Genomic DNA, 27,927 nt, shown 5'->3' on the forward strand with positions numbered 1-27,927 from the left:
AGGAAGGCGGCGGGAGGAGCCGGGCCTCGGGGGCCCGCTGCGGGCCGCGGCGGGTCGGCGGCGGAAGCGGCGATGTGGGGCAGTTCCCGCCACGTGGCAGCGCGGGATTGGCGGCGGCGGATCGGGCGGACGTGTCCGGCCGGACCGGACGTGTGCGGCGCGGCGCGAGGGGTGGATCTAGGGTTAGGGATGGAGGGGATCCGGGATTTTCGAGGAGGGGTCTTTATATAGGCATTGAGGGAGCTAGGAGAGTCCAAATGAGGTGCGGTTTTCGGCCACGCGATCGTGATCGAACGCTCTAGATGATGGAGATGGTTTTGGTGGGTTTTGGGCCAAAATGGAGGGGTATTGGGCTGCAACACACATGAGGCCTTTTCGGTCCCTCGGTTAACCGTTGGAGTATCAAACGAAGTCCAAATGGTACGAAACTTGACAGACGGTCTACCGGTAGTAAACCAACGCCGCTTAGCAAGTCTCGGTCCAATCCGGAAATGTTTAATCCCCACACACGAAAGAAAGGTAGAAATGACCACTGGAGGAGAACGAAGCGCCGGAATGCAAAACGGACAACGGGGAAAATGCTCGAAAGCATGAGATGAACATGTATGCCAATGCAATGCACATGATGACATGATATGAGATGCATGACAATGATAACAACACACGGAGACAAAAACCCGAACCCGAGAAAATAAAATAACTTAACGCCGGAAACGGCAAGAATTGGATAACATATTGGGAAAATCATATCCGGGGTGTTACAGTGTATGTGCGTATATATGAACGTTTGTGTCAGTACTTACATTGTATATTCCTTTTCTTTTTTCTTTTTTTGGCAGACACAACATTTTCTTTTTTCTTTTTTTTGAGCACCACCTTTTCTTTTCATGATGTATATCTTCTATATCTAAATAGCTAGCCCCCACTAACCTATTTCTCTCAACATGCAAGCATGCCACCTCATCAAGCAATATGCATTAGAAAAGACCCACTTCAACATTCAATGAGTCATAGGAAAAGATTCACTTCAACATGCAAACATGCATGATATATTTAATAAATATTTTACAAAATACAATAATCAATCACAAATAACAATATGTATTTTTAGTTTTAGCTCACATATTATTTATCCAAATATTCTTATTTCCATAAAATTATTGCAAAATATTCCCGTAACAACACAACGTAGCCCCACTAACCTATTTCTCTCAACATGCAAGCATGACACCTCATCAAGCAATATGCATTAGAAAAGACCCACTTCAACATTCAATGAGTCATAGGAAAAGATTCACTTCAACATGCAAACATGCATGATATATTTAATAAATATTTTACAAAATACAATAATCAATCACAAATAACAATATGTATTTTTAGTTTTAGCTCATATATTATTTATCCAAATATTCTTATTTCCATAAAATTATTAATATCTTAGAAATATATTGTAAAATATTTCCGTAACAACACAACGTGGGAGGCATCGTCTAGTTCCTTAAAAAACATTGACAACCAGGTGAGCCACCGTGCTCGCGCGCGTATGCACCGTGCACCTACCGCAGGGCAGCTGGCAGCCTGGCACGCACCCAATACGACCCGAAACAAAATGTTCGTGCGGTCGTGCTCCCTTTCTTCTTGGTCGGCGGCGGGAGCAGCAGCAGTAGCCGCGCGCGCCCCCGCGAATCCTCCTCCTCTCCCCTCCTCCCCGGCCACGCCGCCGCCCAAGCCCGGGTCCAGGTCCATGGCCTCCTCCGGCGCCGGCGCCGGAGCCGGCCGCGTCCGCCTCGCGGTCGTCGGCGATGTGGTACTCTCCCTCCCTCCCCCCTCTTATTAAAAGTTAAATAAAACCGTTTAACCCTCTATTTCCTCGCGGGCGTGGTTCGGGTCGTGGAAACTGGCATGGATAGTTCTGGCGTGGCGTTGTGGTTCTTCATGGGGTTCGTACGCGTAGTGGGTTCTGAGCAGGGCGGAGGTGGGGATTGTGCACCGAAGTCTCTGCTCCTTGACCTGGTTAATTCAGTTAGGCTCCGATTTGGGGGCAACAAGGGGGATTCAGGTTCAACGATATCTATTTTTGTTTGCGAATTGCGAGTGGTGTGCATCTAAGGTGCATTTGATCTTAGTTTAGATGGGTCATATAGGACGATGAGTTGCTTCATTCAGGATTCTGGCGTCTATATGAACCAAGAGTGGATGTGCTTTACACAAGGAGTTGCTAGCCCTTATTTCTCTGAAAGGGGAGGAACTGTTAACTTTCACCTTCTTAAGTTTGGCTACACTAAACCATCAAAGTATAGAAAATAGATATATTGTTATCATGTATCCCCTGAAATCCACATAACAAGAATAGGGTATTAATTGGATGTTATGCATTGGACATTGCAGCACGATGATTGGATCCTTGATGAAGATACAAAGGCACTCCATTTTCTTCAGGTATTGCACATTTATATGGATCCAGTCTGTTGTATTTGGATATCTCATCATGTCTATTTCATTGTTGTAACTTCTCCCTTGTTCTACAATGCACGTGTCCTGTCTGTTTGTAATGCGCTGGCCTCCAGCCATTCATTCTTAATCATGTTACATGTGTTCCATTTACAATATGGGCATTGCACTTTGAAAGAAAAATTCATACTACACATAATTCTCAGTCCAGATTTTGTTGTTGTCAGAAGCTCTAACTTTTTATATTTGAAATGCAGCCAGATCTGGTGCTTTTCACAGGTATTCTTCCTTGCTATTTCTGCATTATGATTTGCTAATTTCATTTTCGTTGTTGAAGTGCATGCAATGTGCTTATTGTTTGTCATCTCCTGTTTGTTCTCCTCTATTTGTGGCAGGTGATTATGGCAACGAGAATGTTCAACTTGTCAAAAGCATTTCAGATCTTCAGTTTCCGAAGGCGGCAATTCTTGGTAATCATGATTGCTGGCGCACACATCAATTTTCAGAGAAGTATGAGTCATATTTTCATTTAGTAAGTTGAAAATTTAATTAACTGCAGTACTGCACTTAGCTATTCTAAAATCCTTGTGTACTTGATTGGTACCCAGGAAGGTAGATCGTATCCGTCTTCAGCTTGAAAGGTAAGATCCTTTAATATGCTACGAGCTGCATTTGCTGCTAGGACATTTCGTTAGGTGTTTCCCTTTTTATTTAAAAGCAAAGAACTAAGTTGGCATGATACTTAAATTTAAGAGGGATTGAATCAAGTAAACTGTGATTAGGGACCGCTAAAGAGATAAAGGTTAACTAATTCTCAGCCTAATTTGGCTTTTGTAGTTCGCAGTGCTAGAAGTGCAGGATGAGTCTGGTTTATTAGCTGTCTTAAGCAGACTATGATACCCTTTGTGCAGGAAATGCGGCCACTGATATTTTTTTTCTTGTGAATATCAGCCTTGGTCAGCAGCATGTTGGATATCAATGTTTGGATTTTCCAACAATAAAGCTGAGTGTTGTTGGTGGGCGACCATTTTCTTGTGGGGGTGACAGGTTATTTAGACCAAAGCTTCTGTCACAACGGTTGGTAAGAGATGTACTAACCAATAGATATCTAGGTTTCTCAACTGTTCTGTTAGGTATATCCTTGTCATGAATTTGTTTCTAAAATCTTGTCCTTCACTTCTGCTATTTCTGAATTATGTTTTTAAAGCTGTCATGTGAGCTTGTGTAGTAATGGCTTGGTAATACAATGACCAGAGTGGCAGATATCATATTTATTTCCTTCTCATGTCAAGTATTAATGAATTATTTATCCAAAAGGTATTGCTGTATTTGCTAGTAGATAAACATCTGGATGTCACCCTCCTGCATGATTCGGAAAAATAAATCCCGATGTCAAGCTTAAAGGTTTCATAGTTTATTCGCGATTATCCTAATTGTATCACGAGGCTAGTTTGTTATCCTGTGCTTGGCTACTTGTGTTAGGCAGTAAAAATATTAGTGCACGCATGTTGGTGCGCTTATAAGGATCTAAGGCCTAAGGGTAATATGTTGTATATTTCAAAATCTGAAATCATCATAAGAAGACGAGGACACCAGACCAGATGTGTAGAGTAATTGGTTCCTTACTGTTTTGGTTATTGAACTAACTTATTAGTCTGCACTCTGCATTCACTGACCGCTAGGATTAATACAGCCCAGCCTCCAAAAGTTTCACTAGAACTATTTTCACCTCTTTGCTGTTTGCCCATTTTGTTGACACTCTATAGATGGTAAGATTAACACATGATGATACACCTACGAGATGTGGTAGTTAACTTTCTCTCCCCATGGGGAGATGTGGTAGCTAATTGACTGCCATTTGGCCATTCCTACAGCTTCTTAGTCTGCCTTATATGGGAAGTGCATCACAGGCCATTCTTGCTTTTGTCCTCTCCCTTCTGTGAAGAACTTCTGTTGTTGTTCATAAGTCATAACTGTAACTTATAATTCATCGCTCGTTGGTTGGCTGCAACCATTCATGTAGGTATGGTGTCGATGATATGGCAGGAAGTGCGAGGAAGATATACGATGCTGCTACGGCTGCACCAGAGGAGCATTCTGTGATACTACTTGCACATAATGGACCAACAGGTCTCTGAACATTCGAATAATCTAGTTGTATAGACTTCTCATTTCCTAAAAGCTTACCTTTCATCATGCCTACACGCAGGTCTAGGTTCAAGGATCGATGATATCTGCGGGCGGGATTGGGTAGCTGGCGGTGGCGATCATGGCGATCCAGGTCCGGTATTCATGACGATACTCCCCATTTAGCTAACCTTTTCTGAAACGGCTGCTTCATATGGCAACTCCTGCAGATCTGGAACAAGCGATATCCGACCTGCAAAGGGAGACCAGGGTTTCGATCCCGCTGGTCGTGTTCGGGCACATGCACAAGAGCCTAGCCTACGGGGTAGGACTCCGAAAGATGATCGCCTTCGGAGCCAACAACCAGACCATATATCTGAACGGAGCGGTCGTGCCTAGGGTGAATCCTGCAGAAGCAATGAGCCCCTCCATGATCTCCACCGGCGAAAGAGATGAGCTCCAAGAATCGGGATCCGTGGGGCCCACCTCACGTGCGTTCACCACTGTCGACCTCTTCGACGGCACCGTCGAGAAGATCTCTGAGGTCTGGGTTCTGGTGAGCGGGGCCCAGGCTGAGCTCGAGGAGGAGACTGTCCTGTACAAGCGTCCTCGTGAGCATATGTGACGTCTAGGCTGGTATGAATAATGCTGTATGTAAGTGTGCTGTGGCGATGCTGGAGCTGTTAAGGAGTGCGAGTTGCTGTGAATGGACGAGAGTGCGTGACACTGGGATTGGGGCAGTGAGGAAGTCAGTATTCCCGGAGGCCTTCAACGAGAGATACTTGGGCCTTCCTACAACAGTGGGTCGTATTACTAGTGGCACGTTCGACCACACCTGTGATACTGCTAGCTTGTGCTGGCCAGGAAATTTTTCTGAAATTGGCCATTCAGGCAATTCCGCTGTACCCTATGAGTATGTCCCTGTTAACAAAAGAGGTTTGTAAGAGTCTTAACTTCCCATGGCGAAATATTTTTGGAGCAGCTCACTTGACAAGAAATCAGTGCACTGGGTGTCCTGGAGCAACCCAGCAACTCCGAAATGCAAATGTGGCATGGGATTGGGAGACTTGCATCTGTTTAACCTTGCTTTACTTGGAAAACATGGTTGGCGTTTCTTGACAAATCCAAATTGCTTGTCTGCAAGAGTACTGAAAGGGTGTTATTTTTCCCGAGGTTGATTTTATGCAAGCCAGGGGGCTCCCAAGCGAGCCTCGGCTACTTAGCGCGAGACTATTGCTGGAAGGGAAACTCTCAATGCCGGCCTTATAGAAACAGTAAGCCAAATTGGCAGTACGATACACACACGTACAAGAGCGTGGAGTAGTAAATTGCAAAAATGAATGATCACAAATTCCATGTTTCTGCTCAGGCGGCCGGGGCAGTGTTTTCTCTAGCTTTCCTGATACTGGAAGCTACCAACCTCCTCAGCATCGAGAGCTCCCGCAGTTCGCTTCCCATGCTTTCGACATTTTTAAGCCTCTGAAGCCGCTCTGCCACCTCTGCCATTATCGGTCGCGCCAATTCATCCAGTTTCAAACAGTCCATTGCCACCATCTGGATCCTTTCAAGTATGAACATGTCCGCCTTCGTGGCTATCTCCTTGTCAAACATGGTGTGCCCTTTTTTCATGTAAGCTTTCCTAAGTTCCTGCGGGCTGTTGCTGCGATACCCTCCTTGTTTTCTGGTTATAAGTTCCAAAAGGAGAGTTCCAAAACTGTAAACATCGCCTGATGTGCTAGTGATGCTGTCACATATGAAGAGAGGCCCTGAGACCTTCGGTACCAAACTGTCATCTAGCAGTATGTTGGCGGGTGTGATGTTAGCACCCACAAATGCAAAGGATTGTGAATGCAGATATGCTAACGCTTCCGTGCAACCAACTGCGATATCTAGACGTATACCAAGTGGGAAGCTGTAGTTGCCACGAAGGATGTCTTGGAGATTCCCATTTGCAGCAAACTCATGCACCAATATTGGGACATCCGCCTCCAAGTGATAACCCAACAGTTTGATCATGTTATTGTGGAGAATGATAGAATAGATGAGCATGCTATTTGTAAAGGATTTACTATGGGCTTCATCTACCATCATGCTGGTCTCTATATTCACTGCCACCAATGTGTTGTCCTCAAGTGTCCCTCTGTAGACCTCACAAGATGAACACTTGGCAATCACATCTGATGAATAACCATTGGTGATTTTTCTTATTTCTTCTCTTGTGAAAACCCTCAGTTTTTGCGTTTGCTCTACTATTTGACCTGCGTTCCTCATGAAATTCCGGGGTGCATTCCAAGTACTAAACATGCCCAAATATTTCAGCTTGTAGTACATCGACCACTGACCTGTTTTTTCTTGATCTTGCTGGCAGTAAGCTTTTCTAAGAGCCCGTAGACGTTCTGTAACATCTTTCATTTCAGGGCGTTTTTTTATATCCCTTCTGAGACATTCAGCTGCAAGCTTTCCTATCTTGTACAGAACTTTCATGTTGCTCACCTTTGCTATTTTAGTATCAAACATCGCTCTTGCTGTTTTCTCCTTTTCAATAACTTGAGTGAAGTTTCTCGTGACTCCGGTACTCATCCCATTCTCATTTACCTTTGCCCTGGTAACAAGCTCTACCGTAACAACCCCGAAACTGTAAACATCATTTTCTAGGATCGACCCGTCCAGTTTCAAAGAGCTCTGGATCCATGTAACCTCTGCTTCCTGCAACGTGCATGGTGTAAGCAGTTCCGTCCTTGCAAAGCAACCTTGATATTCCAAAGTCGGATAATTTTGCACCCAAGTTCTCATCTAGAAGTATGTTGTCAGGCTTGATATCACCATGAATGATTGATTGATGCAATGAATGCATGCATGCTAATGCCTCAGCACAGTCTATAGCAATACCCAACCTTGCATCCAAAGAAATGTGATCATCGCTGCCATGGAGAAGACCTTTGAGGTTTCCTCCAGGGATATACTCGGTGACAATCATTAAAACATTTTCTTCTAAACAGTAGCCCAAGAGCCTAACAACATTCTTGTGGCTGATTCGGCAATGAACAGATATCTCCTTAGCAAACCCGTCTTTCAAATTCTGGCAGATATATTTCTTGACTGCAACTGTACTACCATCATCAAGAACGCCTCGGTAAACTTCTCCAAAGGCACCTTTGCCTATGGGATTTTTGTAGTTCTTCGTAATCATTTTAATCTCATCTTCTGTGAAGTTATTTATACCAGGATTGTTCACTGGTCTCCACTTTGCCCTTTCGTTGCTTTTGATGAATTCTCTAATCATGTCCTCAAAGCGCTCCATTATGTGAACAAGGGTTATGTAGCTGATCTCCAAGTAAAGTTTTCTGACCTGCCACCTGTTCCAAACAAGTAAATTCACTGTACTAATTATATAGTTATGGGAACAAATTATTATATATTTTGAATTCAAAAGGCAAACATTAAACCTGGTGATTACTGGTTGGTTTGATACTAGCCACCGATCTGTTTTTTCAATGTGAACCTGATGATCTAATTATGCAATTTGTTTTGCAGAGTTGTAGTTTACTTTTTCAAACTTCTGCTTTATGCATGAAGTAATATTTTTTCTTTCGCTGATTGTGTAGAGAATACTGGGAGTGACCACTTAGCAAGTTTTCTTTTTCTCCAAGTACCCAGTTAGCAGTTTCCAGTATAGATGTTTCTGCAACAATAACACATTCACAGTTCAACTTAGGCCTTGTACAATGCAAGGTGTTTAGGGAGGTGCTTGAAGAAATAAATCAGGCTTTTCTTAAGCACCGGTGCCTATTTGTACATGGCAGACGCTTACCTTGTACAATGCTAGGTGCTTAGGGAGGTGCTTAGAAAAATAAACAGGCTTCTTCTGAAGCACCGGTGCCTATTTCTACAAGAGAGACACCTAATTAAGCGTCTGCCTGTACAAATAGGCACTGGTGCTTAAGAAAAGCCTGATTTATTTCTCCAACCACCTCTTCTAAGCACCTTGCATTGTATAAGGCCTTATGTGATCTGCACTAACCCGCAGGCTACATGCAAAAGTGTTGGAGATTAATTTATTTTCTATGTAGTCAAACTCTAATTAATTGTATTTGGCGAAGTGTTAGTGCACCCACCGGGAGCATCTTGATTCGCGAAATTCCAATGGGTTCCTCAAAAAAAAAAAAGAATACATGAATGGGAAAATATAGGAATTGGATGTCGTGGCACCTAAGGGCCTCTTTGGTACGTGGGAAAAAGTGGCGGAGAAATATTCGAGTAGGAAATTTTACTTTGGTGGCACTATTAATTTATTTATTATGTTCAAATGAATGGATAAAAAAAAAGGAGGACCATTTTCTTTCATATCGGTTTCAAAGGAAAGTGAATGGTTTTTCTACACCCTAGTTCGGTTCACCCATGCAAGAAAATATAGCAAAACATTTAGGAAAAGTCTGAAATTTTGTGGGAATGACTATGAACAAATGTTAGAAGTGCTTGCAAAGTTTTGTGGTCAAATGACATCCCAGGATCATTGTACATTTTTTTTACAAATTTTGCTTAAACAGTGCACATACATTTTGTGTATTTTTTTTGTACAGAGCTCCTCAAATGTCATTTGACCACTAAAATTTGCAAGCAGCTCTAACATTTGTTCATAGTCATTCCCACAAAGTTTAAGATTTTTTTTTGAAATGGTTTGCTATGTTTTCTTGCGTGGTGCGCCGAACTGGGATGTAGAAAAACCAATCTCCTTAAAGGAAAACGTGAAAAATCTTAAATCCATTCGAACCTCTTTTTAGAATTCTTATGCACAAAGAACGAGACCAAATTCTTTAGTGGCATACCAACATCGCACATACTGATAACTTTTACCAAGCAGTTTGACTTGTTTATTAGAATGTGTATGTTTTTTTCTTTCCATGTAGATCAAACTCCCAAGTTTACAAAATTCATTTGTGTTTGTAGTCTTCTTTTTGCACATGTATTTCTACCATATTAATGTGTTTGTTTGCATTTCTTATGCTTTCAAATCCAGCAAACCAAAAAGGACTTTCAAAGGAAAACGCACAATTTTCGCAAAAAAAAAGAAAAAAAAGGAAAACACACAAAAACACTAGAAATAGGAAAATCGGAGGAATTGCCATTGTTGACTACAACATGAAGGGAAACCACGGAAATGTGCAATAGAAATTGTTTGGTTGCGCCGCATGAAAAACACATGATTTCTTTTGAAGGATCATATCTATGTTATAGTTATTGTTTAAGCAAAGAATTTTCAATGAGGTTTGATTAAATGGGAGTCGCCTCTAAAATTGCACATAAAGTACTTCCTCCGTTTCAAAATACTTGTCGTGGTTTTAGTTCAAATTTGAACTAAAACTAATGACAAGTATTTTTGGACGGAGGGAGTAGATCATAGGAGAAAACCATATGGATTTCAATCCTACAAACACCAACAAGTGTCATATGTGAGGAAATTATCTAAGGAATAGAACCCTCCAAACTTCGTATGGAAATAGTTTCTGAACCCAAAAAGTCCCTCAAATATGAAGCAGGGATTGTTTTCTATAAAGAAGACTGACGTGTACGTGAATTGTCATAGAAACAAACAAATTTTCCATATAATTAAGGTCAATGGAAGCTTTTCCCTGCAAAGAAAAGGTCAATGGAAACTTTTCTGTGGATGCTGCATACCGGAATCGCCACTCCTTAGAAAGAAATATTTACGGGATACAATCCAGCAAACCAAACGAATCCTCGTAGAAAACTCTCGAAACCAGTTTTGATCCTCCAAAATTGATATACTTTTTCTTAAAACTTGAGAGGCCCTAACTATGAGACTGTTGACCAATTTATTTCGAAGGAAGCAGACAAGCAGAGCCTACCAAAATTAAGGCGGAACCAACTCGGTACGAGTTGAGGCAATCCATGTCAAGAAATCAAGAGAAAGAAAGGAAGAAGTTAAGCTACGGATACATACCACGGCAGCTGGGCGGCGTAACAGTTGTGTAGAACGATCGATGGCCTGGGTTACGAGGGAGGCGGCGATGACAATGGAACGTACTACCTCTTTCCATCCAAAGGGGCCATAGCACATCCAAGTTTCCAACCACAAACTGGCGCAACCGTGTCTAGGCCCTACCAGAATTCGATATCTTTCTCTCTATAATGCACGTAGCAACAAATCAAGCACTGCACCACAAATTGGCGCAAGCGCTTTTGGTCAAAATAAAATAAAATTGACGCGTCTTCTCGTGCTTTCGCTGTCACATTCCCAAATCCAAAGTCGTCTCTTGGCACTGGCCTTCCGATGTCACACTACCGAGACCCAACCACCGAAAGACCAAGTCCCTGTTTGGGAGCTCGGTGGAACGTTCCGCTGAGATTACGGAGAAACACATAAAAGGTGGATACGTACAAAATACACACCGGATAGGATATGACTATTTTTTTCAGTTCTCCAGAGAGAATATTTGTATAGTTGTCAAACTTTGCTCTTGATTTGATTATATAATAAATTTGTCATGTGTGTTCCAGTAGGACTCCACCTATGCATACTAATTGAATACCAGTAAGTTGCGAAGGAATAATAAAAACTAGACGATACCCTGCGCTGCTACGAGAATTGGTTAATGGAAATTTAGTTGATAATGTGAGAACCAAAGTTTAAAATGCATACGACTTATCATGTATAGTTGTAACAATTTATTGAACATAAATATATTAGTTGAATGATAAACATTTTTCCATGCATGGCTGAATGTTGTGGTGAGTCGTTTCTCATGCATGATTGCATGTTGATGTGGGCCTTATCCCATTCATAATTATATGGTAAGGTGGCATACTTGCATGCATGTTGAGATAAATAAGTTATTGAGGATGACTCTCTTTGGTATATAGAATAACAAATAGATCCTCTCTCCTACTTCATTTCTCCTCATAGTTGTCATGTTTTCTTAACCACACTCTCCTTGCAAGAAGACAAAGCAGCATCTTTGTCCGCAGCCTTTCTCGAGACAGGCCTTTGTCCCCCTTTATAAATAAAGGCACAACCGGTCGAACCGATACAAAGTGGCGAGGAAACCCACGTACAACAAGGTCAAAAGAGAAAATAAAATAGTACTGATACGTCTCCAACGTATCTATAATTTTTGATTGTTTCATGCTATTATATTATCCATCTTGGATGTTTTATATACTATTTTATATGATTTTGGGGACTAACCTATTAACCTAGAGCACAGTGCCAGTTTCTGTTTTTCTCTTGTTTTTGAGTTTTACAGAAAAAGAATACCAAACGGAGTCCAATTGACGTGACAATTTTTGATGATTTTTTATGGACCAAAAGAAGCTCCCGAAGTAAAAGAGTTGGGCCAGAAGAGTCCCGAGCCATCCACGAGGGTGGAGGGCGCGCCCTACCCCCTGGGCTCGCCCCCCTATCTCGTGGATGACTCGAAGACCCCCCCTGATGTGAGACTGACGCAAAAAATTCCTATAAATACACAAACCCCCGAAAAGAAACCTAGATCGGGAGTTCCGCCGCCGCAAGCCTCTGTAGCCACCAAAAACCAATCAGGACCCTGTTCCGACACCCTGCCGGAGGGGGGAATCCATCACCGGTGGCCACCTTCATCATCCCGGCGCTCTCCATGACAAGGAGGGAGTAGTTCACCCTCGGGGCTGAGGGTATGTACCAGTAGCTATGTGTTTGATCTCTTTCTCTCTCTCTCTCTCCCGTGTTCTTGATATGGCACGATCTTGATGTATCACGAGCTTTGCTATTATAGTTGGATCTTATGATGTTTCTCCCCCTCTACTCTCTTGTAATGGATTGAGTTTTCCCTTTGAAGTTATCTTATCGGATTGAGTCTTTAAGGATTTGAAAACACTTGATGTATGTCTTGCATGTGCTTATCTGTGGTGACAATGGGATATTCCCGTGATCCACTTGATGTATGTTTTGGTGATCAACTTGCGAGTTCCGTGACCTCATGAACTTATGCATAGGGGTTGGCACACGATTTCATCTTGACTCTCTGGTAGAAAGTTTGGGGCACTCTTTGAAGTTCTTTGTGTTGGTTGAATAGATGAATCTGAGATTGTGTGATGCATATCGTATAATCATACCCACAGATATTTGAGGTGACATTGGAGTATCTAGGTGGTATTAGGGTTTTGGTTGATTTGTGTCTTAAGGTGTTATTCTACTACGAACTCTAGGATAGATCGAACGGAAAGAATAACTTTGTGTTATTTTATTACGGACTTTTGAATAGATCGATCAGAAAGAATAACTTTGAGGTGGTTTCGTACCCTACAATAATCTCTTCGTTTGTTCTCTGCTATTAGTGACTTTGGAGTGACTCTTTGTAGCATGTTAAGGGATAGTTATATGATCCAATTGTGTTATTATTGTTGAGAGAACTTGCACTAGTGAAAGTATGAACCCTAGGCCTTGTTTCAACACATTGCAATACCGTTTTCGCTCACTTTTATCATTAGTTACCTTGCTGTTTTTATATTTTCAGATTACAAAAACCTATATCTACCATCCATATTGCACTTGTATCACCATCTCTTCGCCGAACTAGTGCACCTATACAATTTACCAGTGTATTGGGTGTGTTGGGGACACAAGAGACTCTTTGTTATTTGGTTGCAGGGTTGTTTGAGAGAGACCATCTTCATCCTACGCCTCCCACGGATTGATAAACCTTAGGTCATCCACTTGAGGGAAATTTGCTATTGTCCTACAAACCTCTGCACTTGGAGGCCCAACAATGTCTACAAGAAGAAGGTTGTGTAGTAGACATCAAGCTCTTTTCTGGCGCCGTTGCTGGGGAGGTTAGCGCTTGAAGGTATATCTTTAGATCTTGGAAACGAATCTTTTCGTTTCTTGTTTTATCACTAGTTTAGTCTATAAAAGAAAACTACAAAAAATGGAATTGAGGTTGCCTCATATGCTTCATCTTTTTAATGTCTTTCATGAAAATAAGGATTCTGATAATTGTGCCAAAGTGTTAGAAGAAGAATGCATTAAAATGTTTGGCACTAAATCTTTGAATGATGAGCATGATTGTAATGTTGTTAGTATGAATTCTTTGAATATCCATAATGCTAATGATATGCAAAGCCACAAGCTTGGGGATGCTTTGTTTGATGAAGATGATATTTTTTGTCCCCCAAGTTTTGATGAGCAAATTTATTATGATGATAGCATGCCTCCTATTTCTGATGATTATGTTGATGAAAGTGGTTTCAGAGAGGTCATGACTTTATTTAGTGATGAATCCACTATTTCGGAAGAGGTTTCAATTGATTATGAGAACAAAGTTGCTATCTATGATGATTATTGTGATGACATGTATGCTATAAAGAACAATGATAACCATGAAACTTTGTCATCTTGATTTTAATTTTCAATTGGATTATGCCTCACACGATAGTTATTTTGTTGAGTTTACTCCCACTATTCCGAATGAGAAGAATTTTGCTTATGTGGTGAGTAGTAAAATTTCTATGCTTGTGCATCATGAAAATAATGCTTTATGTGATGGTTATATTTTTGAATTCATTCATGATGCTACTGAAAATTATTATGAGGGAGGAACATATGCTTGTAGGAGTTGCAATAATATCAAGTTTCCTCTCTATGTGTTGAAAATCTTGAAGCTATGCTTGTTTTACCTTCCTATGCAAGTTGATTCTTGTTCCCATAAGTTGTTTGCTCACAAAATCCCTATGCATATGAAGTGGGTTAGACTTAAATGTGCTAGTCATATGCTTCATGATGCTCCCTTTATATTTCAACTCTTATCTTTTATGTGAGCATCATTAACATCATCATGCCTAGCTATAGAGGCATTAAAGAAAAGCGCTTGTTGGAAGACAACCCAACATTTATACCCACTATTTTTGTGTGCTCACATGATTATTCTACTGTAGTAATCATGTTTTATAGCTTTTGTTTCAATAAAGTGTCAAGTAAAGCCTTTAGGATCTTCTTTGGTGATAGTTGATTTGATCCTGCTGAAAAACAGGAACTTCTGCGTCCAGGAGATTAGTTTTCATATTTAACATAAGCGTGATAAAATACTGATTATTTTTGAAGAGGATTAATAAAAAAATTTCCTAGGACTTCCTAATTTATTAGGATTTGTGGAGTTACAGAAGTATTCGAAATCACCAGATTACTACAGACTGTTCTGTTTTTTACAGATTCTGTTTTCGATGCATAATTTGCTTGTTTTCTAGTTTCTATGGATCATATTGCTTAATATAAATTGTAGAAATGATATGGTACAGTAGGAATCATGTGAGAAAAATTATGAATCTTGTCTTGACAGTACCTAAGTGGTGATTTGCTTTCTTATACTAACGGAGCTTACAAGTTTTCTGTTGTGAAGTTTTCAAGTTTTGGGTAAAGATTCGATGGACTATGGAATAAGGAGTGGCAAGAGCCTAAGCTTGGGGATGACCAAGGCACCCCAAGGTAATATTCAAGGACAACCAAGAGCCTAAGCTTGGGGATGCCCCAGAAGGCATCCCCTCTTTCATCTTCGTTCATCGGTAACTTTACTTGGAGCTATATTTTTATTCACCACATGATATGTGTTTTGCTTGGAGCATCATTTTATTTTATTAGGGTTTGGTTGATGTTATTTAGAGTAATGTTTTGCATCTTTTAGTTAAATAAAAGGGTCAAGTATAACCTTTACCATGCTTGTTTTTCAAGTCCATATGTTGCTGTTTTAAAAACAGAAAGTTTGCTGTTATGTTTTGAATATTTGTGAATAGTCAGAATATGATAAAATCTTGAAATTTTTACACAATCATCAACAACAAATTATATACAGTGTGGTTATTTTTCAGAATTTTTGGAGTTAGGGAAATATGATTCCTCTTACATTCCTTACAGACTATCCTATTTAGACAAATTGCAGTTATGTTTGCATATGTTTGCTTGTTTAATGATTCTATTTAAGGATATGACTCCTAAATATGCAGAGGCATTTAGTACGCAATGTCAAATTATAATTTTAGTGTTTTTCTACAGTAGAGAATGATAAGGTTTAGCATGGATTTGTACTAACTTATCTCACGAGTTCTTGTTGAGTTTTGTGTGGATGAAGTTTCTTTTAGATTTAGGGAAACCGCGATATGAAAGGAATTAAGGAGACACAAAAGCTCAAGCTTGGGGATGCCCAAGACATCCCTAGTCAATATTTCAAGAAGTCTCAAGCATCTAAGCTTGGGGATGCCCCGGTTGGCATCCCACCTTTCTTCTTCAACAACTATCGGCCAGTTTTGGTTGAGCCTAAGTTTTTGCTTCTTCACATGATATGTGCTATCCTTGCAATGTCATTTTATTTTGTTTTGCTTGCTTTTTGAATAAAATATCAACATCTGAAATTCTTAAATGTTAGAGAGTCTTGACATAGTTGCATAATTATTCGACTGCTCATTGATCTTCACTTATATCTTTCGGAGTAGTTTGTCATTTGCTCTAGTGCTTCACTTATACCTTTTTAGAGCATGATGGTAGTTTTATTTTTGAAGAAATTGATGAACTCTCAGTGCTTCACTTATATTATGTTGATAGTCTTTTAGAACAGCATGGTAATTTGCTTTGGTTATGAATTTAGTCCTAATATGATGGGCATCCAAGAGGGATATAATAAAAACTTTCATATAAAGTGCATTGAATACTATGTGAAGTTTGATTCCTTATGATTGTTTTGAGATATGAAGATGGTGATATTAGAGTCATGCTAGTGAGTAGTTGTGAATTTGAGAAATACTTGTGTTAAGGTTTGTGAGTCCCGTAGCATGCACGTATGGTGAACCGTTATGTAACGAAGTTGGAGCATGAGATATTTTTTGATTGTCTTCCTTATGAGTGGCGGTCGGGGACGAGCGATGGTCTTTTCCTACCAATCTATACCCCTAGGAGCATGCGCGTAGTACTTTGTTTTGATAGATAAAGACTTTTGCATAGGTATGTGATTTCTTTATGACTAATGTTGAGTCCATGGATTATACACACTCTCATCCTTCCACCATTGCTAGCCTCTCTAGTACCACACAACTTTCGCTGGTACCATAAACCCACCATTTACCTTCCTCAAAACAGCCACCATACCTACCTATTATGGCATTTCCATAGCCATTCCGAGATATATTGCCATGCAACTTTCCACCGTTCCGTCTATTATGACACGCTCCATCATTGTCATATTGCCTTGCATGATCATGTAGTTGACATCGTATTTGTGGCAAAGCCACCATTCATATTTTTTTCATACATATCACTCTTGATCCATTGCACATCCCGGTACACCGCTGGAGGCACTCATATAGAGTCATATATTGTTCTAAGTATCGAGTTGTAATCCTTGAGTTGTAAATAAATAGAAGTGTGATGATCATCATTATTAGAGCATTGTCCCGTGTGAGAAAAAAAAAGAGGCCAAAGAAGACAATGAAAAAAGGGGAGGGCAAAGAAGCCAAACAAAAAAAGGAGAGAAAAAGAGAGAAGAGACAATGCTACTATCCTTTTTCCACACTTGTGCTTCAAAGTAGCACCTTGATCTTCATGATAGAGAGTCTCTTATTTTGTCACTTTCATATACTAGTGGGAATTTTCGTTATAGAACTTGGCTTGTAAATTACAACAATGGGCTTCCTCAAAATGCCTTAGGTCTTCGTGAGCAAGCAAGTTGGATGCACAACCCACTTAATTTCTTTCGTTGAGCTTTCATACATTTATAGCTCTAGTGCATCCGTTGCATGGCAATCCCTACTCACTCACATTGATATCTATTGATGGGCATCTCCATAGCCCATTAATACACCTAGTTGATGTGAGACCATCTTTCTCCTTTTGTCTTCTCCACAACCACCATTCTATTCCACCTATAGTGCTATGTCCATGGCTCACGCTCATGTATTGCGTGAAAGTTGAAAAAGTTTGAGAATACTAAAGTATGAAACAATTGCTTGGATTGTCATCGGGGTTGTGCATGATTTGAATATTTTGTGTGATGAAGATGGAGCATAGCCAGACTATATGATTTTGTAGGGATAAACTTTCTTATGCCATGTTATTTTGAGAAGACATAATTATTTTGTTAGTATGCTTGAAATATTATTGTTTTTATGTCAATATTAAACTTTTGTGTTGAATCTTACGGATCTGAACATTCATGCCACAATAAAGAGAATTACATAGATAAATATGTTAGGTAGCATTCCACATCAAAAATTCTGTTTTTATCATTTACCTACTCGAGGACGAGTATGAATTAAGCTTGGGGATGCTTGATACGTCTCCAATGTATCTATAATTTTTAATTGTTCCATGCTATTATTGTCGGGGGGATGGACCCCGGGCAGGCAACGGAACCCGAATCTTCTTCAAAAACAACGGGGTCAGTACTGCCCCTCAATACCGGCACGCGCTTGGCCGGGTCGCTCGACCCGACCAAGCCCCGCAAGCCGGCCAGACTAGCCGACCCGGCAAGACGCGTCGACTGGGCCTCAACAACTAGCGCAAGACAGCCGAAACCGACACGACTAAAGCTTCCTCAACAAGACAACACCACCCGTGGCGTGCTACGCAATCCAGCCACGTGTCAGAACCCATCCCATCCAGGCCGTGCAATGGGACAAGGCTTCAATCAATGATGACCAAGGCGACAGTGCCCCGCCCATGCCTCTGGTCAGTGGGTACGTAGCAACAGTGCTCCTCACCTACCCGCTGACAAAGGCCGGCGTGGCTCGACCCGGCCACGCCCTGACGATTGACAAGACGGCGACAGTCCCCCTAGGCACGCAGGGCCTGCACCTAGGGGAACCCGACGAACCACAAGCCCTTAGCGGGACCCAGCCCGGGTCCCCGGACGTCGACACTATGGACCCACCAACTTGTAACATTACCATTGTACCCCTAGGGGGTTGACCTGTAAAACCCCCAGGAGCCCTCATGCAGAGAAAGGAGGGAGGAGAGATATAGACACACCAGAGAACTCATTCCATCACACTCGCCAAGTTAGTAACACCCAAGGAGAGGGAACTGCCTAAGCCTTGGCCAGTTTCCTTCCTCTTCCATACAGCTCCAGGAGCGACATTGTATTATCGATCATCCAACAACACTACCGCGCCCGCTCATGCCAACCTCGCCTCTGGAGCCCACCAGCGCCCTCGAGCCTCCTCCTCTCTTTAGCCATCCCTTGGCATCTTTCGTGCGCCCACCACGACAGTTGGCGCCCACCGTGGGGCAGCTCGAGGAGCTGGCCGGGAGCATGCTTCATACGGGGCCCTTTTCCTACACCGACGAGTCCATCGCGCTGGCGGACGACGTCATCGGCGCGCTCGCCGCCTCCTTCGCCGCGCTGCGCATCTCCGATGCGTTCGCGACCGACAAGTACCCTAGCGAGGTGCTCAGCTACTCCGACTCTCCCCTCTCCCCCGGCGGCAGCGTCCCCGTCGGGGCAGGAGAGGTTCATGTGGAGGTCTTCGCCACCAGCGACGGCGTCTCCTCCTCATCGAGCGAGATGAGGAAGGCAGCCGAAGCCAGGGCCACGGCGGAACGGATCGAGCCGTCCAATCCATTGCGTGCTGCAATGCTGAGCCTCCGCATCCCCATCAGCACCGACGCCGATGCCACCAACGTCGCCGAGGCATGAACCCAGCTCGAGGAAAGGTGCCAGCAGATGCTGGACCTGTCCGAGACGCTTGCCGCCACTCAGCGTCGCCTGGACGCCGCTCAACTAGAGCGCAATGCCGCCTACGGACTCACGTCCGCCGCGGCTGGCCCAAGCCGGGTCGCTGATGTGCGTGCCCGGGGAGGAGCGATCGGCCGGGCCCTCGGCGCCATCCCAGTCATCTACGAGACCCCAGTGAACAACATGCGCGCTGCCCAGGTAGCCGCAGCCGGCCTGGACTAGCTCACGGGTGAGGAGCTGAAAGAGAGCATCGGGCGGATGCGCGAACTCCTCCACACCGCCAACGCCCAACAGGACCGCCTCAACCAGCTCGCCAAGCCGAAGGGATCCGGCTCCGCCCGCCTTGGCGGGTCCGGTGAACTTCTGCACACCGCTTCCTCGCCACCCGGCGAGGCGCACTCCGGCCGAACCCTGACTCGGCGCGACCCGGCCGCTACAGCCGCCGATGGATTGGGCGACGAGCCCGTCCTAGAGATCTAGCACGGACCCGGCCAGCACGGCCGGCGTCCGGCTCCAACCGACCCGCCCCCCCGTGGCCTGGCCGCAAGTCGACTCGGCCCGCGCGCCATCGACGACGCCGACGCTTGCCATCGCCTCGATCAGCTTGCTCACTCCCTGTAGATGGAGGAGAGCGGCGCTATCGGGCCGGCGTGCTTCGGACCCCACATCCGGGAGGGGCCTTTTCCAAAAGGATTCATGCTCCCCCGCGACACCCCCAAGTACAACGGGACGGTGAAGCCAGAAGACTGGCTCACCGATTACACCACGGCCATTGGCATCATCGGTGCCAATTATCGTCTCGCCGTGCGCTACGCACCGCTCATGCTCCAAGGGTCGGCCCGCACATGGTTGAACATCCTGCCGACGCGCAGCATCAACACATGGGTGGACTTCGAGGAAGCCTTCATCCACAACTTCATGGGGACCTACAAGTGACCCGGCCGCCATAGCCAGCTCGCCATGTGCGTGCAAGGGCCTACGGAGACCGGCCACGAGTACCTTGCATGCTGGACCGAGCTCCGAAACAGCTGTGAGGGCGTCCATGAAGTCCAGGCGATCCACTACTTCGTCAACGGGTGCCGAGACGGCACCCTCCTCAAGCACAAGCTCTTATGCTCCAAGCCGACCACCATGGCCGCACTCATGGTGACGGCACACAAGTACGCCAATGCCGACTCCGCCATGAAGATCCAGGTGGCGCTGGATGAAGCCGGCAAGGCGAAGCCGGTTCCCCCTCCGAAACCGGTCGACGAAAGAAGCCGACAGCAGCATCACCAGAACAACAAGCGCAAGGCCGACCAGCCGGCGCCGCGTCACGACAACCGACTCGTCGTGGCCACCGAGCCCGCGGCGGACCAGGCGGCGAAGCGCCGGCAAACCGGCAAGACGGCATGGCAACCCGCCATGAGCTTCGAGCAGATGCTCGACGCCCCCTACAAGCACCACAGCGGCGCAAGACCCTCCACGCACACGCTTCGGCAGTGCGCCATCACCAAGCGCATCATGAGGGGCGACGTCCCGCCCTCTCCGGCTCCGGCTCCGGGCGCTGGACAACCGCCACCTCCTCCACTGCCGCCTCCAGCTGGCGGCGTGATGCGCGACGATGCCTACCCAGACCAGAACGCGGCCTACGTCGTCTTCACCAGCCTCGGTGCCGACAAGCGCAGCGAGCGCCTCCTTCGGCAGGAGGTGAACACCGTCGTCCCGGCCAAGCCAGAGTTCATGCATTGATCGGATCGCCCGATAACCTGGACCCGGGAGGATCACCTGGCAGTCATGCCAAGTCCGGGTGGTTACGCCCTCGTCCTCAACCCCACCATCGTCGCGCAGCGCACATGCAAGTTCTCCCGAGTCCTCATCAATGGCGGCAGCAACATCAACATCCTCTACCGCGACACGATGACCAAGATCGGCCTCAAGGCCGAGGACCTGGAGCCGACCCGGATGATCTTTCATGACATCGTGCCCGGCCTCTCCTGCTCCCCCATTGACCGGGTCCGGCTAGACGTCCTGTTCGGTGACAGTAGCCACTTCCGACGCGAACCGATCTGGTTCGAAGTGGTGGACCTGTCCAGCGCGTATCACGCGTTGCTGGGCCGGCCCGCTCTCGCCAAATTCATGGCGGTTCCCCACTATGCGTACCTGAAGATGAATATGTCGGGTCCGAAGGGCCTCATCACCATCACCGGCGATTACCGCAAGTCCCTGGAGTGCGCCCGAGACGGTGATATGTCTCCAACGTATCTATAATTTTTGATTGCTCCATGCTATATTATCTACTGTTTTGGACTATATTGGGCTTTATTTTCCACTTTTATATTATTTTTGGGACTAACCTATCAACCGGAGGCCCAGCCTAGAATTGCCGTTTTTTGCCTATTTTAGTGTTTCGGATAAACGAAATATCAAACGGAGTCCAAACGGAATAAAATCTTCGGGAACGTGATTTTCTCACCGAACATGATCCAGGAGACTTAGACCCTGCTCCAAGGAACAGAAGAGGCGGTCACGAGGGTGGGAGGCGCGCCCCCTGCCTCGTGGGCCCCTTGTTGCTCCTCCGGCGTACTTCTTCCTCCTATATATACACACGTACCCCCAAACGATCAGAACAGGAGCCAAAAACCTAATTCCACCGCCGCAACTTTCTGTATCCACGAGATCCCATCTCGGGGCCTGTTCCGGAGCTCCGCCGGAAGAGGGCCGTCATCACGGAGGGCTTCTACATCATCATAGCCTCTCCGATGAAGTGTGAGTAGTTTACCTCAGACCTTCGGGTCCATAGTTAGTAGCTAGATGGCTTCTTCTCTCTCTTTGAATCTCAATACAAAGTTCTCCCTCTCTCTTGTGGAGATCTATTCGATGTAATCTTCTTTTTGCGGTGTGTTTGTTGAGACTGATGAATTGTGGGTTTATGATCAAGTCTATCTATGAATAATATTTGAATCTTCTCTGAATTCTTTTATGTATGATTGGTTATCTTTGCAAGTCTCTTCGAATTATCCGTTTGGTTTGGCCAACTAGATTGGTAGTTCTTGCCATGGGAGAAGTGCTTAGCTTTGGGTTCGATCTTGCGGTGTCCTTACCCAGTGACAAAAGGGGCAACAAGGCATGTATTGTATCGTTGACATCGAGGATAACAAGATGGGGTTTATTTCATATTGCATGAATTTATCTCTCTACATCATGTCATCTTGCTTAAGGCGTTACTCTGTTTTTAACTTAATACTCTAGATGCATGCTGGATAGCGGTCGATGAGTGGAGTAATAGTAGTAGATGCAGAATCGTTTCGATCTACTTGTCACAGACGTGATGCCTATATACATGATCATGCCTAGATATTCTCATAACTATGCTCAATTCTGTCAATTGATCAACAGTAATTTGTTCACCCACCGTAGAATACTTATGCTCTTGAGAGAAGCCACTAGTGAAACCTATGGCCCCCGGGTCTATTCTCATCATATCAATCTCCATTACTTTAATCTTGCTTTGCTTTTTTACTTTGCTTTTACTTTTTACTTTGCATCTTTATACCAAAAATACCAAAAATATTATATCTATCAGATCTCACTCTCGTATGTGACCGTGAAGGGCTTGACAACCCCTAATCGCATTGGTTGCGAGTAGCTATCGCTTTGTGCAGGTACGAGGGACTTGAGCGTGGGCTCCTACTGGATTGATACCTTGGTTCTCAAAAATTGAGGGAAATACTTACGCTACTCTGCTGCATCATCCCTTCCTCTTCGGGGAAAACCAATGCAAGCTCAAGACGTAGCAAGAAGGATATCTGGCGCCGTTGCCGGGGAGTCTACGCAAAAAGTCAACATACCAAGTACCCATCACAATCCCCATCTCTCGCATTACATTATTTGCCATTTGCCTCTCGTTTTCCTCTCCCCCCAATTCACCCTTGCCGTTTTATTCACCCCTCTCTCTCTATCCTCCCTCTCTATTTACCTCTTTTTGCCCGTTTGCTTTTTGTTTGCTCGTGTGTTAGTTTGCTTGTTTGTCGCGATGGCTCAAGATACTACTAAATTGTGTGACTTCACCAATACCAATAATAATGATTTCCTTAGCACTCCGATTGCTCCTCTTACCGATGCTGAATCTTGTGAAATTAATACTACTTTGTTGAATCTTGTTATGAAAGATCAATTCGCCGGCCTTCCTAGTGAAGATGCCGCTACTCATCTGAATAGCTTCGTTGATTTATGTGATATGCAAAAGAAAAAAGATGTCAATAATTATGTCGTTAAATTGAAGCTATTTCCTTTTTCGCTTAGAGATCGTGCTAAAGCTTGGTTTTCATCCTTGCCTAAGAATAGTATTGATTCATGGAACAAGTGCAAAGATGCTTTTATCTCTAAGTATTTTCCTCCCGCTAAGATCATCTCTCTTAGAAACGATATTATGAACTTTAAACAATTTGATCATGAACATGTTGCACAAGCTTGGGAGAGAATGAAATTAATGATACATAATTGCCCTACTCATGGTTTGAATTTGTGGATGATTATACAAAAATTTTATGCCGGATTGAATTTTGCTTCTAGAAATCTTTTAGATTCGGCCGCGGGAGGCACTTTTATGGAAATCACTTTAGGAGATGCTACTAAACTCCTAGATAATATTATTGTTAATTATTATCAATGGCATACTGAAAGATCTTCTAATAAAAAAAGTGCATGCGATAGAAGAAATTAATGTGTTGAGTGGAAAGATGGATGAACTTATGAAATTATTTGCTACTAAGAGTGTTTCTTCTGATCCTAATGATATGCCTTTGTCTACTTTGATTGATAATAACAATGAATCTATGGATGTGAAATTTTTGGTAGGAATAATTTTGGTAACAACGCTTATAGAGGGAATTTTAATCCTAGGCCATATCCTAGTAATCCTTCTAATAATTATGGGAATTCCTACAATAAGCCTTATGGAAATTATAATAAGATACCCTCTAATTTTGAATCTAATATTAAAGAATTTATTTCTTCACAAAATAATTTTAATGCTATGATTGAAGAAAAATTGCTTAAGATTGATGATTTGGCTAGGAACGTTGATAGAATTGCTCTTGATGTTGATTCTTTGAAACTTAGATCTATTCCACCTAAGCATGATATCAATGAGTCTCTAAAAGCCATGAGAATTTCAATTGATGAGTATAAGGAAAGAACCGCTAGGATGCGTGCTTCCAAAGATGCCTTTATTAAAGCGTGTTCTTCCAATACCTATGAAAATCAAGATGAAGATCTAAAAGTTATTGATGTGTCTCCTATTAAATCTTTATTTTGCAATATGAATCTTGATGAAACTGAATATGATCTTCCTTTACCTAGAAGGCGTTCTAAAAATTCGGAGTGTTTAGATCTTAATGATGAAATTGATGAAAGTGGGATTGAAAGAAATAAAAATCTAGATGTTGCTAAACCCACTATATTGGATTTCAAGGAATTTAATTACGAAAGTTGCTCTTTAATTGATTGTATTTCCTTGTTTCAATCCATGCTAAATTCTCCACATGCTTATAGTCAAAATAAAGCCTTCACCGAACATATTGTTGATGCCTTGATGCAATCTTATGAAGAAAAACTTGAGTTGAAAGTTTCTATCCCTAGAAAACTCTATGATGAGTGGGAGCCAACTATTAAAATTAAAATTAAAGATCATGAGTTTTATGCTTTGTGTGATTTGGGTGCTAGTGTCTCTACTATTCCCAAGACTTTGTGTGAGTTACTAGATTTCCGTAACTTTGATGATTGCTCTCTAAACTTGCATCTTGCGGATTCCACTATTAAGAAACCTATGGGAAGGATTAATGATGTTCTTATTGTTGCAAATAGGAATTATGTGACCGTAGATTTCATTGTTCTTGATATAGATTGCAATCCTTCTTGCCCTATTATTCTTGGTAGACCTTTCCTTAGAACGGTTGGTGCAATTATTGATATGAAGGAAGGGAATATTAGATTTCAATTTCCATTAAAAAAGGGAATGGAACACTTTCCAAGAAAGAAAATAAAATTACCATATGAAACTATCATGAGAGCCACTTATGGATTGCCTACCAAAGATGGCAATACCTAGATCTATCCTCGCTTTTATGCCTAGCTAGGGGTGTTAAACGATAGCGCTTGTTGGGAGGCAACCCAATTTTATTTTTATTCCTTGCCTTTTGCTCCTGTTTAGTAATTAATAAATTATTTAGCCTCTGTTTTGGTTGTGTTTTTTGTGTTTAATTAGTGTTTGTGCCAAGTAGAACCGTTGGGAAGACTTGGGGAAAGTCTTGTTGAACTTGCTGTAAAAAGCAGAAACTTTAGCGCTCATGAGAACTGCTGTCATTTTTATTTAAATTTTTATTGAAAGAGTGCTATTTAGTTAATTCTTTTTTCAGATGATTAATATATAAATTCCTCACGTCCAGCAATTTATTTTAGAATTTTTGAGGTTCCAGATCTTGCGCTAGCTACAGATTACTACAGGCTGTTCTGTTTTTGACAGATTCTGTTTTTCATGTGTTGTTTGCTTATTTTGATGAATCTATGGCTAGTAAAATAGTTTATAATCCATAGAGAAGTTGGAATACAGTAGTTTTAAAACCAATATAAATAAATAATGAGTTTATTACATTACCTTGAAGTGGTCATTTGTTTTCTTTCGCTAATGGAGCTCACGAGTTTTCTATTTTGAGTTTTGTGTTGTGAAGTTTTCAAGTTTTGGGTGAATTCTTTTGATGGATGATGGAACAAGGAGTGGCAAGAGCCTAAGCTTGGGGATTCCCATGGCACCCCAAATATAATCCAAGGACACCAAAAAGTCAAAGCTTGGGGATGCCCCGGAAGGCATCCCCTCTTTCGTGCACTTCCATCGGTAATTTACTTGGAGCTATATTTTTATTCACCAACATGATATGTGTTTTGCTTGGAGCGTCTTGTATTATTTGTGTCTTTGTGTATTAGTATGCCACAATCATCCTTGCTGTACACACCTTTTGAGAGAGCCATACATGAATTAAAATTTGATAGAATACTCTATGTGCTTCACTTATATCTTTTGAGCTAAGTAGTTTTTGCTCTATGTGCTTCACTTATATCTTTTGAGCTAGATAATTTTGCTCTATGTGCTTCACTTATATCTTTTGAGTGTTATAATTTTGCTCTATGTGCTTCACTTAGATCTTTTAGAGCACGGTGGTGGATTTGTTTTAAAGAAACTATTGATCTCTCATACTTCACTTAAATTATTTTGAGAGTCTCTTAGTAGCATGGTAATTTGCTTAATAATAATATGCTTGGTATTCAAGATTTGTGAAACTTTCTTTTGAGTGTGTTGAATACTAAGAAAAGATTGAAGCATGATAATTGTTTTGAGATATGGAGGTGATAATATTAAAGTCATGCTAGTTGAGTAGTTGTGAATTTAAAGAATACTTGTATTAAAGTTTGTGATTCCCGTAGCATGCACGTATGGTGAACCGTTATGTAACGAAGTCAGAGCATGATTTATTTATTGATTGTCTTCCTTATGAGTGGCGGTCGGGGACGAGCGATGGTCTTTTCCTACCAATCTATCCCCCTAGGAGCATGCGCGTAATACTTTGCTTTGATAACTTCTAGATTTTTGCAATAAGTATATGAGTTCTTTATGACTAATGCTGAGTCCATGGATTATACGCACTCTCACCCTTCCACCTTTGCTAGCCTCTCTAATACCACACACCTTTCGCTGGTATCATACACCTACCATATACCTTCCTCAAAACATCCACCATACCTACCTATTATGGCATTTCCATAGCCATTCCGAGATATATTGCCATGCAACTTTCCACCATCTAGTTCATCATGACACATTCATCATTGTCATATTGCTTAGCATGATCATGTAGTTGACATAGTGGCAAAGCCACCATTCATAGTTTCTTCATACTTGTCACTCTTGATTCATTGCATATCCCGGTACACCGCCGGAGGCATCCATATAGAGTCATACTTTGTTTTAGAATGGAGTTGTAAATAAATAAAAGTGTGATGATCATCATTCAATAGAGCATTGTCCCAACAAAAAAAGAAAAAAAGAGAAATGCCAAAGAAAAAAAGAAGCCCCCCCCCCAAAAAGAAAATAAATAAAAAGGGGCAATGCTACTATCCTTTTTCCACACTTGTGCTTCAAAGTAGCACCATGATATAGCGAGTCTCATATATTGTGCTTCAAAGTAGCACCATGTTCTTCATATAGAGAGTCTCATATGTTGTCACTTTCATATACTAGTGGGAATTTTTCATTATAGAACTTGGCTTGTATATTCTAATGATGGGCTTCCTCAAAATTGCCCTAGGTCTTCGTGAGCAAGCAAGTTGGATGCACACCCACTAGTTTCTTTTGTTGATATTTCATACATTTATAGCTCTAGTGCATCCGTTGCATGGCAATCCCTACTCACTCACATTGTTATCTATTGACGGGCATCTCCATAGCTTGTTGATATGCCTAGTTGATGTGAGACCATCTTCTCGTTTTTGTCTTCTCCACAACCACCATTCTATTCCACCTATAGTGCTATATCCATGGCTCACGCTCATGTATTGCATGAAGATTGAAAAAGTTTTGAAAAAGTTAGAGTATGAAACAATT

The 27,927-nt window shown here is 42.7% G+C and overlaps 1 protein-coding gene and 1 pseudogene across 1 annotated transcript; one reads left to right on the forward strand and one right to left on the reverse strand.

Annotated features, from left to right (window-relative positions):
• The first annotated feature begins 1,579 nt into the window (after positions 1-1,579).
• On the forward strand, positions 1,580-5,649 carry LOC119330276. The gene is made up of 9 exons (XM_037603384.1): positions 1,580-1,810; positions 2,392-2,442; positions 2,712-2,733; positions 2,850-2,964; positions 3,063-3,095; positions 3,406-3,531; positions 4,478-4,584; positions 4,664-4,735; positions 4,812-5,649. Exons 1-9 carry the CDS (start codon positions 1,613-1,615, stop codon positions 5,204-5,206), a joined length of 1,119 nt encoding a protein of 372 aa, XP_037459281.1. The 5' UTR covers positions 1,580-1,612; the 3' UTR covers positions 5,207-5,649.
• Positions 5,650-5,946: 297 nt separating this feature from the next.
• Positions 5,947-7,882, reverse strand: LOC119333211 (annotated as a pseudogene).
• Between the last annotated feature and the right edge of the window lie 20,045 nt (positions 7,883-27,927).

Source organism: Triticum dicoccoides, chromosome 7A, assembly GCF_002162155.2.
Source record: "Triticum dicoccoides isolate Atlit2015 ecotype Zavitan chromosome 7A, WEW_v2.0, whole genome shotgun sequence".
In the NCBI taxonomy this organism is placed as follows: Eukaryota; Viridiplantae; Streptophyta; class Magnoliopsida; order Poales; family Poaceae; genus Triticum; species Triticum dicoccoides.